We start from the raw sequence: 12824 nt of genomic DNA on the forward strand, positions 1-12824 counted from the left end.
GTCACCAGCCCAAAACAAACTAGGATACTTAGGTGCAAGGAATCTGAGACAGCATGGATCTGTTAAAACTAGTAGAGCCAGACCACCTCATACTTATCGTACTATGAAAATTCAGTGAAGCTCCCACTAAATTACAATTGTATACCAAGGTCTTATAATAAATGTAAGAAGCTTATATTTAAAACATTCCAGTCTACCTGTGGTTTTGTAATATTGGCAACACAGTAGATTGACTTGCTATCTCCCAAGGGCAAATCACTTTACCCTGTGCCTCTTTTTACCCATTTGTAAAATAGGTACCCAAACCACAACCACAAAAACCACCTCCCTCAAGTGGGGGAAAGGGGTGTTAAAAACGTTAAAAATTGAGGTATGTAAAGTGTTGTGATCCTCTAGAGAAATTATATAACTGCACACTGTCAGTAAGTAACACTCTACAAGTCTTCAGTGGAACTTCATTGAAAGATGAGGATTTGTTTTAAAAAACTGATTCTCATTTCACATTGATGTTTAATTACTTACCACACATTTCACAAGACCAGAAGAACTGAAGATAACAATTTTTGAAATGAGGCCTCTACAATCAGGAGTGAAACATGAGTCTTGAAGAAAATCCTGTGGGGGAAGATCAGGTATGTAGAAAAAAAATTCTATTTTCAAGAAAATGGAAAGATGCACTATCTCTGTGCTTTCGTACAGAAATGCTATTGTGTATACTGAACCTGAGCTGACCAAGCTAATTAAGACCATTACTAAAAGGTGCCTCTACTTGCATTTAGCTTAGAGAAAAGTTGGGAGCAGTGGCTCATGGCACATACTCTTACTTCCCAAACCAATGGTGAAATCCTCCCATTTCCTGTCCACAGAATTTGTGCTCTATGGATTGAGAAAGGGTACTTTCTGATCTTAACAGCCTCATTTTCCCATCCCAAACCTGCTGGGATTTCTCAACAGGAGATTATACTGATTGCCACCATTATTTTCTGCCAAGTCTCCTTATGCACATTGAAACTCTTTTGGTTTTGGAGTATTAGCTGATGGGGAGGCCTCAACAGCAAGGTTCCTAAGGAAATCAAGCATCCATAAAGTAAGAGGTAAGAGAACAGGCCAGACACATTGAGCCTCTACATAAATATCCCTGTCCTCCATAGATACCTTGACGCCTGCAGGATTTCCCTATGCCTGCAACACAGACTGTATGTTCCCCAGAGGACAGGTGAAATGTTAAGGCTTCAGGACTGTACTCATCTTAATGACCCTAGCACAGCTATACCCCTGGAAAACAGTTAATAACTAATACTTAAATAGAAGTTTGACATGGGTCTTACCTTGTCATTTTTATCACTGTAAATTGTAGTTTTCAGCTTTTTCCAACAGCTGATGTGAAACTCCACTTTACACTGCTGACAGCAAGTAATCTGTATAAAACCCTAAAATTTGAAGACCATAGGAATTTATGCTTTCAAAGAAAAAAAATGTATCATTCAACAACAAGAACAACAAAATTAAGAATTTATGCTTCACATAAAACTTTAATAATGTGTAAGGCACATAACTCCAGCAAAAAGTTTAATCTCCAAAACCCTTAAAAAAAAACAACAACAAAAAAAACCAAGTTTACCTTGAAGTCTGGGTCAGTAAAATAGATTTGAATTTTCGAATGTCCATGGCACTGCTGATAAGAACAAACTGCATCTGGCTCTGGAGGAAACTTGCACTCCTCAATTAAATTTTCCAAAATCAACTATAAAACATCAAATAAAATCACAAATAGAGATATCACATTGTCCCAAAGAATTATTTCTCAGCCATAAAAACCAAGTAATGAGATCATACACCTCTCTACTTACATTTTTAAGATTTTGAGGTTTTTAGGGTGAAACGCACACCACATTTTCAGAGCCAAAAGAGTAATTTTCAAGTATAAACTTTATTTTAAAAACTTCCCCCGCTTACATGCCGCAAAATATTTCAAAAGTTCTTCGTACTTGTACAGGTGTCAGTGAGGAATGCATAACCTCTCTGCATACAGTACTCCTGGGGTAATTCCGCACCACTGCACAAGTGCAGAATTAATGTCCCTCCGCCCCCGAAAGACATCCCCCATGTGCCCTGCTCCCCTGACGGCAGAATAGTGGAAGGCAAAAGGAAGCCTTGAAAGGGATCGTACTACAATTACACCTTTTGCTCACCAGGGACCGATGTGGTACCAGAAGAGAGGACAGCTGCCTCATGGGCTAGAGCAGCCAGCCACGGAGAGGGGGTAGAGGTTGCCTTCCTCACAATGCCCTGCTTGTAGGGCCAGGTGAAGAGGCTCGGGATATGGGAAGGGGGAGGGGAGGAGAGACAGAGCAGGGCGCATGGGGCCGCTGGGGGGCCACATGGACTGGGGTTCAGAAGGGCTAGTGGGGGGGGGGGGTAGACTGCAGTAAGGGCACAGGAACTAGTGGGATGACTACATTGAGACAGGGCTGAATGGGAGTAGGGTGCAAAACCACATGAGGACGGGGGAGGGGAGAGTGCAGGGCCGCATGGGGGTGGGGGTTCAGGGCCAAATGGGGACATGTGCAGATACGTCTGGCTGAATGGGAAGTGGGAGTGCAGGGACACACGGGGAGGGGGGCAGATGTGCCTGACTGAATGGGAAAGGCTAGAAGTCAGCCAGGGTCCATATGGAGGTGGCTCCCCAACTCCCCAAAATTCTCCCCCCACCAAAACAACAACCCATGTTCCATACTTCTCCCACCCACACACAACAATCCTCCAAGTTCACTCCCAGGCTCCTTCCCAGCAATTACTTCCCTCTCCCTCAGCTTCTCCGTTACCCTTTACTCCCCCAAGACTTTGCACTTTGTCTGAGAGGTCCAGGAAATATGTTTCTGTATTGTAGTTTAAATAAATTAGTCCTCAGAATTCTGTATTAATATCTTTGTAAAGAATCTATTTGTCAAAAAAAACATTTCCTGAATCTTTTTTGTTACCTGTATTGTTACAGACATACTTCCTGACAGGTCTTTTTAAATAATTACCAAAATAATTGAAACTGGCATTATTATATTGTGTTATTTTGACAAATAAAATATGCAGAATTTTAAAATCTGTGCCAAAAAATTAAAAATTCTGTGCACAATAATTCCCCCAGGAGTAATACAGCTTGGCCAGACCATTTTACATGTTAATAGTTCTATCTCAACTTAAGGATAGTGTTTGTGAATGAAAAAATAGTTTTGTTTCTACTATTTCAATGGGAAAGACGCTCTTAAAGCTAATGGTTGAGATTTTCAAGGTTGACCAAGAAACGTAACCACACTACTCCCACTAAAATTACTGGGAATCATGTTGTTAAACCCCTAGCAAATGTTGGCTTTAAAAACTGACAAAGTAACTATTACTTAATTTCATGTTTCTCAGTACTTCCATTCTTTCTTATTTATGATTTATTTACTGACAGTGTCCAATGTATTACAGAAATTTTTCTGCATTGAATTTCTAAGTGCTAAGAACCTAACTGATCAACTAACGCTTGGACAACACTGGCAGTGTAGTTTCACAATATGCTACCAAAAAAGGTAGTAAAGCTCAAGGCCCTACTTCGATCCCAAGTTTTAGGAACCGAGTACATTCAGAAGGGAGCCCAGCCCATTCAAGCAGTGCTGACTTGGTACTAAGGGAACAGATCCCACCTCTTTACAAACTGGGGCTTGGGTAGAGGATATTTTAATTGCCAAGAAATACAGTCGGGGTGAGGATTCTGAGGACTCTTGCTTCTCCCTTCTTGTGTCTTGGTGATATCGTAAAAAGCTAAGATTCATTAGCTGAGTGAAATTGTATTAAATCAGCAACTTCCCATTCATTAAGAAATTCTCCGATTAACAGGGATGATACTTTTATTTACCTGTAATTTCTCAGTCCGAGTCTCTTCAATGACAACAGATGTTGTGGGCCAAGTTAATATTCCAGGTACAATTTTACGATTAATCATTGTATGTGATTTCATGAACTGATGTATAGCATCTGAAAATCTAAAATTTAAACACATACAAGACAGCGAGGTCACAACTTCTACAGCTATTTCATGCAACTGTCTTACATGGAATGTAATGCTTCATGCTTGTGAAGCTGAAAGCCATCATAAATTAAAGACTGTATGAAGTGCAATGTAGTGGAGAAAGGGTTAACTATTAAAGACAAGGATATTTGTTACAAATATCTTCATTTATAGAGTAAATCTAAGTTCATTTGTCTCTGCACCAAGCTTAATAAAAACGAAGTTTTACATTATACAAACCTGTTTTGTCTAAGGTATACTTTTCCAATTCCATAATGTGCCAAGCAATTAAATCTCTCCTTGTGATACTGCTCAATTATTGTGTTAAACTGGTCTTCAGCCTTTGCTAATTCCTTCAAAATAAGTTTAAGATAATCACAAATGAATGAGATAGATAGTTAAAAAACAAAAAGGCAAACAGCTTTTGGATAACGATTCTTAGCTGCACACAAAAAATGCAGCACTGCCTATGTTTTGGTCAACTTTAAGAACACTGAAGGTGTGACTATGCACTTTCTTTTTCTTTATGATTTACATACATAAAAAACAGTTCATTGATCTAGACTGAATCATGATTGCATGTTCTGGAAATTAAGCTTCCCTCTCGCATGATCCATTATTTATTACTTTAGGGAGGCAAGTGTACAATGTTATGATTAGTCTTTTCTCCTGAATATACATTAAATAATTCAAAATCTCAAGACACTAGAAAGCTACAAGAACTCTATTTTTAAAAGTACTCCAAAATATTTGGGGGTGGGAGGGACAACTAAATGAGGCAGAACCTTAATCCTTATCTGCTGTTGGGCATTCATGGACCAAAAATATTTAAAACGCTACTAAAAAGTGACTTGTTATGGTAGCTGGGTCTACTCAAGTTACTCACTCTCTAAATACTATAAAAAAAAAAAAAGGGAAAAAAATGGCTAGCAGGACTGATTTCCCTTTGATTAATAGACTTGGAGTCCCATTTGAAAACTTATAGGTAATTTTCTTACTTAGTACTTTAATTTCTACAAGTCCAAATACAAGCTTATCTGGACAGTAAACAACATTACTTTCTAACAGCCGGAACATCCCTTCCTGGAGTTCACCCAGTCATTTCTGTCTGCTCATAAAAGGTGCTGGTGGATCACCTAATGTCTGAACTAGAATTTTAAGATTCAGAAGAATCAACTGTAATAGCTTAAAGTCTTACCTCAGGCTGTCCTATTCCAAGGAGAGCAGTGGCATGTCCATAGATGATTACCACATAGTCAATAACAGCAAGATTCAGCTGCTGCAAATAGTCAAAGAAATCACATTAATAGTATGTGTGAAAAGGTTAAGTTAGTAACCAGAACACACTGCCTTGAAGTAGACAATGTTCTCCACAGAAGGTACAGGGAAAAATCACAATTCATACAATCACAATCTTCAAGCAATAACGGATCAGTGTTACAATTGACAGGATCCTGATTTGACCTTTTATGATGGCTTAAAAGGGTCCTCCTGTTCTTTTACCATCCTCAAACATAGCATGGTGATGTGTTCTGGAACTACTGCTTTTGGTAAAATTATACCTGAGCTTACCATACTATGTTCACGGAGAAAATACTCAACAAAGGAAGAACAAGTTAATATATTTAAGCTAGATGGCTACACTAAATTTCTTAAAAATTTTCCTAAATGAATGGATGTTACTAGAAACTCCACAGTTAGGAGACATGATTTCAGGTCGATAACCATGCTATGTGCCTGGACAGTTAAGCTAGTGTTTCTCTTGTTGCAGAAGGAAGCCCTGCCAATGCAACAGGATCTGCGATATTTCATGTTTGTGAGGTGTGTGCATACATATATACATACACACTATATGATACTTACTCGTAGGGAAATTCTGCGCCAAAAAATTAAATTCTGCACACAGTATTTTAAAATTCTGCACATTTTGTCTGTCAAAAACACAGCTACTCACCTCTCTTAACTGTTGTTCTTCGAGATGTGTTGCTCATATCCATTCCAATTAGGTTGGAAAATTTTTCCCCTAGCAGCACCCATCGGGTCGGCTGTGGAGCCCCCTAGAGTGGTTCCCTCATGGCGCTCAATATATGACCCTGCTGACCCAGCGCCTCCTCTGTTCCTTCTTGCTGGTTACTCTGACAGGGGAAGGCGGGTGGGTTTGGAATGGACATGAGCAACACATCTCGAAGAACAACAGTTACGAGAGGTGAGTAACCGTTTTTTCTTCTTTGAGTGCTTACTCATATCAAATCCAATTAGGTGACTCCCCAGCCTTACCTAGGTGGTGGGGTTGGACTTAAGGAAACGCTGACTGTAGCACCGCTCTACCGAAACCGCTTCATCTCCGGCGTGCCGGACAATGGCGTAATGCAAGGTGAAGGTATGCACCAAGGACCAAGTTGCTGCCCTGCAGATTTCTTGGATTGGGACCCGGGACAAGAATGCTGCTGACGAGGCCTGGGCCCTCATGGAGTGCATTGTAAGAGCCGGGGACAGTACTCTGGCCAGCTCATAGCATGTGTGGATGCAACTCCTTATCCAGGAGGATATTCTTTGAGATGAGACCAGGAGTCCTTTCATCTGGTCTCCCACCACTACGAACAACTGGTTCAATTTTCTGAACGACTTAGTGCGCTCGATGTAGAAAGCTAGTGCTTGCCAAACACTGAGCGAGTGCAGCCTCTGCTCCCAGTTACTGGCATGAGGCTTAGGGTAAAAGACAGGCAGGAAAATGTCCTGACTGGTATGTAAGCGTGACTCCACCTTGGGGAGAAAGGCTGGGTGCAGCCTGAGTTGCACCTTATCCTTGTGGAAAACCGTGTAAGGTGGGTCAAAGGTGAGGGCCTTTAGCTCAGACACCCTCCTCGCAGAAGTAATGGCGACCAGGAAAGCCACTTTCCATGACAGATATAGGAGGGAGCAAGTTGCCAGTGGTTCAAATGGGGTCCCCATGAGCCTGGAGAGCACCAGGTTAAGGTTCCAAACAGGGACAGGATGCCTGATCTGGGAATGTAGGCAGTCCAGACCTTTGAGGAAATGACCAACCATAGCGTTGGCGAAGACAGATCAACCAGATGCTACCGAGTGAAAGGCCGCCAGCATGTTCTGAACTCCTGGTAGAAAGGATGCTTCCAGGTGAATGGAGTGGGCTATGCAGAACTCCAACAGCCGGAGGGCCTCCTGGCATAGGGGAGAGGAATGGGCTCCACCCTGCTTGTTGATGTAAAACATGGCAGTGGTGTTGTCCATTAGAAGCACTACGCACTGGCCTTGTAGTCGGGCCTGAAAGGCCTGGCAGGCTAGGCGCACTGCCCTCAGCTCCTTGATGTTGATATGCAGGGAGAGCTCATCCTGTGACCACAGGTCCTGTGTCTGGAGGTCTACCAGATGCGCACCAATCCCAGAGCCTACGTAACCGTAACCAGGGACAAGGAAGGTTGAGGGTTGTGGAGAGGGACTCCTTCGCACGCTGCTCGAGGGTTGAGCCACCAGTAGAGGGACGTGAAGACCTGCCCTGGCACCGTGACCATCAAATTCAAGCTGTTGCACCTCGGGCGGTAGGCCAACGTGAGCCATGCCTGCAAAGGTCTGAGCAGCAGCCTGGCGTGCCAGGTCACATAAGTGAAAGCAGCCATGTGGCCGAGGAGACTCAGGCACCCCCTTGCTGCTGTGGTTGGGAATGGCTGGAGGCTTTGAATTATGTCCGTGATGACTCAGAATTGGGTCTCTGGCAGAAGAACTCGCGCCTGAACCAAGTCTAACACTGCTCCAAAGAATTCTATTCTTTGGGTCGGTTCCAAGGTCGACTTCTCCAAGTTGAGGAAGACGCCCAGTCACTCAAACGTGTACCTGACCAAACGGATTTGGGACTGCACCTGCCCCCTGGTGTGGCCCCTAAGCAGCCAGTCATCGAGGTAGGGGTATACTTGTACCTGCTGTCGACGGAGGAAAGCAGTCACCACCAACATGCAGTTGGTGAACACTTGGGGGGCTGTTGAGAGGCCGAATGGTAGGACAGTGAATTGGTAATGCTTGTGGTTGACCATGAAGCGTACGAAGAGCCGGTGCGTGAGACGAATCGCTATATGGAAGTACGCATCCTTCATGTCGAGGGTGGCATACCAGTCTCCTGGATCCAGGGAGAGGATAATGGTAAACAGGGAGACCATGCAGAACTTCAACTTTTCCATTAATTTGTTGAGTCCGCACAGATCTAGAATGGGTTTGAGACCCCACCTTGGCCTTGGGGATTAGGAAGTATTGGGAGTAGAATCCCTTGCTCCTTAGCTCCTGAGGAACCTCCTCCACCGCTCCCATGGTGAGGAGTGCCTACACCTCCTGGATAAGGAGTTGCTCAGGAGAGGGGTCCCTGAAATGAGACAGGGAAGGGGGTTGGGTAGGAGCAGAACTGGAGAGAATATCCCACTTCCACCATAGGGAGGACCCAGCTGCCAAAGTTATTTGGGACCAAGCACGGTAGAAGTGGGACAGATGATTCAAAAAAAGATGGGGAAGGATCCGTAATCGAGGCTGGTGCACTGTCCTTGGACGCCCCTTCAAAAGGGCAGCTTGGAACCAGATGATGGATTAGTCGGGCCCTGGCCCAGGCCGGAAGCGGGGCTGGAAAACTTCCTTCAGCCGTTCCTGCCCCTTCTCCTGTAGAAGTCCTGCCTCAGCCGAGGAGGGTAGGAGCACTGCTGTTGTTGGGGCTTGAAATGTTTGCGTTGGGTTGCCAGGGCGTGCATACCCAAAGATTTCACAGCAGCCCGTCTTTCAGGCCATGTAGCCGAGAGTCAGTCTGCTCCACGAACAGGCCTGCCCCATCAAAAGGCAGGTCCTGCATTGTCTGTTGAACCTCAGGCAGAAGGCCCGAGGCTTGCAACCAAGAACTACGCCTCATGGCGATACCAGAAGACAAGGTGTGCACTGCCGAGTCTGCAGTATCCAGTGGGGTCCGTGCCACCACCTTGCCCTACTCCACTATGGCTCCGAACTCCTCCCTGGTCTCTGACGGAACCAGCTCTAATTTGAGAATCAAGTTCCAGGAGCTGAAGCTACACCAGCTCAGAACGGCCTGCTGATTGGCAATCCTGAGTTGCAGCTCCCACCTCCCCACCCCCGGCCACCCAAATCGAGTACACCTTACACCCAGACAAGTCCAGCTGCTTAGCCCCTGCCTCTCTTTGTTCACTGCTGCAACCACCAATGAACAAGGCTGTGGGTGCATGAAGAGGTATTCGTACTCCTTCGATGGGACGAAGTATTTCATCTCAACGCCCTTAGCGGTGGGAGGGATGGAGGCCGGGGTCTGCCAGATGGTCTTGGCATTGGCCTGTATGGTCTTAATGAGGGGCAGAGCCACCCTCAAAGGACCTTCCGGGGCCAAGATGTCGACCATCAGGTCCTCTGACTCCACCACCTCCTTGGCCTGCAGACCCATGTTGTGCGCAACCCTGCGACGGAGGTCCTGGTGGGTGCGGTTGTCTATGGGGTGATGGTCCGGAGACAGAAGTGCTTGCAACGGCCTTGTCTGGGGAGGAGGATGAGGAGGCTACTTGGGAAACAGGATCCTCCTGTCCCTCCTGCTCATCAGGGACTTCCTGTCCTATCTCGCTGGCTGGACCAGGGTTCTGCTTAGGAACCGGAGTTGGAGTTGGGTTGGGGGGGGGAGGGGTCCGGGGGGAGAGAGGAGGCGGGCACTGCACCTCCTCGGCACCTTGAGGGGTGGGGCAACTGGCAGAAGCCTCTGGCAACAACAGTTCAGAGGTGGCTGATCGGGAGCCTTTAGACTGGGCGCCTTGCGCTTGGTGGTATGCCCACAGGGTCCAAAATGGCCACTGCACTGGTCCCTGCCACTGCGCAGGCCACGGCCCTGCCCCCATCTCAGAGCATCCATGGCCCAACCGGTGCCAACCCCGCTCTGAGTATCTAGATCCCGCCTCTGAGTCCGAAGACCAGGACCGCTATGGCCAGGGCGGTGCCGAGCGGAGCTGATCCTGTGAGCGGTGCCACGCCGGAGAGCGGTGCCGTGACCTGGAGCTGCGCAGGGTCGCTGAGTAGCACCGGGACTGGTGGCAGGAGTGGGACCTGCCATGCAATGGGGATCGACGCATGGATCAGCGTCGCGAGCAGGAGCACTGGCATAACCTGGAGCAGTGCTGCAAGTATCACTGGTGCCAGAATTGTGAGCGGCGCTGAGGGACGGAGCATCGCTAGTTTGCCTCGAGACGGTGCCATGCGATTTGGTACCGGAGGCTTGGTGCAACAGGTGGGTGACCTTGGCGCTGTCGCGGCAATGAGGTCCCTCATGGCCTGAAAGGTGTCCGAGGTGGATGTCCTGGGCTGGGGAGTCCAATGGCACTGGACTCAATGGTCCTCCTTGCAGGGCCGAAGTCAACGGTGCTGTCTCCGCAGGCTTCGGTGCTGGGTGCTCCTCTTAAGGACACACCCCATTGGCACACTCCACAGGGGTGGACCTCTGGGATGCAGAGCTGCTCCTCCCTTGCTTCCGGTGCCGCGTCTGCGTCGGGGAGTGGGAGCCGTGCTGGGTCAATCCAGCCGTTTTCAGCGCTGGGGAGCATCGGTGGCGCAGGTCTCTGACAGAGTCCTTCCGCAGTGCCGCTTCCACCATAGTCGCCGGGGCGCTACACACAGATGAACTTGGTGCCGGGTCTTGCCATGCCAGTGGAGGCTGCGGTCTAAGTGCCACCTCCACAAGGAGCTGCTTGTGCAGAACATTAGTTCTGAGCAAATTCTGCATTGTGCAGTGGCGCATAATTCTCCCAGGAGCAGATACTGAAAACTACATTAAAAATTGTATGAAATGTATGACAATGAAAATATGTAAGAAGGTTATTGGGGATAGATTAGATAATTAAAGAAAAATCACGGCATTTGCCACAGAGAGTTTATAATCTAAAGAGAGAGAATAAATATGGCTATGGATCACATCTTAAAATGTTTAGGATGTGCAATTTTGTGTATATGCACACAGATAAAAATTTGTATTCCCAATACATTTTAATGTCAAGATGTTGTCCATGATCACCATAACCACTTTATATGTTGTATCTTTTTAAATTATAAGCTATTTGAGACACACTACTTTTTTTTACATTTGTACAATGCCTAGCACATAGTGGAATGTGACTGGAAACAAGTAATAATAATAAATAATAATAATAATAATAATGACTGCTTTGCAGGGGGAAAGCAGTGAAATATAAAAAACTTACAGGTCAAGGCTCAATCATCCCTAATAAGTAGCCCATGGCACCCTACTCCTTACCTTTAACTCTGAAGGATCCAAAATATTCAATAACTTTGAAAAGAATTGTTCAGCACTGCGACAACGCTGGTCCGTCAAGGCTGTATAGCCATCATGAACAAGCTTCTTCAACATTTCTGGCAACACAGTTAAATCCACCTACAAAAATCAATCTTAACTAAATCAAATTTTGTTGACTATGTTATGAAACAAGCTATTAATTATTAAAAATGTAATCCAAGTGGTTAAATAATATCAGAGTTCAATATTTTCTGCATTTTGGTTACAAGAGTTCCACCTTTTTTAATTTAGTTCAGTGGCAACATTCACTTTTACCTGGCTTGTGGGTATTCACAGTCTGCACAGAAGTAAATTTGGTAACTTTAAAAATATTATTTCAGACCCATTCCCCTCTCCCTCCCCCGCACAACTTCACTGGCTTCCCATTCATTTAAAAATTGTCATCCCTCTATGTCAATGGTCTACTGTTCCAACCTACCACACAGATCTAGGCTTTGTCTACACTACAAAGTTTTGTTGGAAAAAGTTATGCCACTTTAAAGTGCTTTATTAAAAACTGCTATTGCATGTCCAACTAGATCCTTGTCTCGGCAGAGTGCATCCACACAGTGCACGGTGGTAGCTATCCCACTGTGCAACTGGCCGCAGGATGCTTTGGGAAGGGTTTGCAATACCTCATGGGGCAGGTACAGCATCACATGCGGCAGGTTTCTCAATCCCATCATTTCAGGGGCATCCTAGTAGATTGTCAGCTGCTTTTTCAAATGAAGCGTGTGGTGGGAGGGAGAGAGAGGAGAGTGGTGTGGCTGGGGCAGGCGAGACAGCAGGCTGACCACCTATCCTGAGGGGGGGAAGGGGACCCACACCCCACATCAGCTCCCGACTCTGCTTGGCAGTCGGCACAGCAGTCTCCCCTGAAGCAGCCCATTCTGCCAGCCTATGGTTCTATGATTCCCTCCGAGTTCTCCCACAGCCTCCTGAGCTGCCAGGAGCAGCATCCTGAGCAGCTGTGTGAGCTCTCCATGCTGAGGAATGTCAAAGCAGCACGGCAATCATCCATCGTCCCCCCTGCTCCCCGCAGCAGCAGCCTGCCTGCCCCTGCGTTCCCAGTGCAGGGCAGAACAGGAGCATTCCATGCTAATGATTTGCTCTTTGTTTCCCAAACAGAGCAGCACACTGAGCTGTCAGATACTTCCCAGAGCTTTGAAAGGGAAGAGGCGCATGCCTACACTGAGCAGAGCGGTCATGGCAGGCATTATGGGATACTGGTGGAAGTCAGTTATGTTGACAAAACAAACAGCAGTGTATACACTGACACTTTGTCGCTTTAACTTTTCCGCAAAAAGTTTTATGCTTCTCGTTGAGGTGGTTTTATTTTGTCTGCAAAACAGCAGAGTTTCGCCGCTAAAAGTAGCTTTGTAATGTGTACAGCTCCTGTGTTTTGTCGGCAAAAGGCAGCTTTTGCTGACAAAACTCAGTAGTGTAGAC

The 12824-nt window shown here is 46.0% G+C and overlaps 1 protein-coding gene across 17 annotated transcripts in view; it reads right to left on the reverse strand.

Moving 5' to 3' along the window:
- TTC3 (tetratricopeptide repeat domain 3) overlaps nucleotides 1–12824 on the reverse strand; it is a 131592-nt gene that overhangs the window by 57134 nt on the left and 61634 nt on the right. For all 17 annotated transcript variants that reach the window (XM_043538240.1, XM_043538239.1, XM_037904079.2 and 14 more), the window contains 7 exons: nucleotides 11337–11474; nucleotides 5247–5327; nucleotides 4289–4401; nucleotides 3896–4022; nucleotides 1622–1744; nucleotides 1329–1430; nucleotides 523–615 (listed from right to left, as the gene is read on the reverse strand). In XM_043538240.1, the coding sequence (XP_043394175.1) occupies nucleotides 523–615; nucleotides 1329–1430; nucleotides 1622–1744; nucleotides 3896–4022; nucleotides 4289–4401; nucleotides 5247–5327; nucleotides 11337–11474 (777 nt within the window). The remainder of the gene's footprint in view (nucleotides 1–522; nucleotides 616–1328; nucleotides 1431–1621; nucleotides 1745–3895; nucleotides 4023–4288; nucleotides 4402–5246; nucleotides 5328–11336; nucleotides 11475–12824) is intronic.

Source organism: Chelonia mydas, chromosome 1 (assembly GCF_015237465.2).
Source record: "Chelonia mydas isolate rCheMyd1 chromosome 1, rCheMyd1.pri.v2, whole genome shotgun sequence".
NCBI lineage: Eukaryota > Metazoa > Chordata > Testudines > Cheloniidae > Chelonia > Chelonia mydas.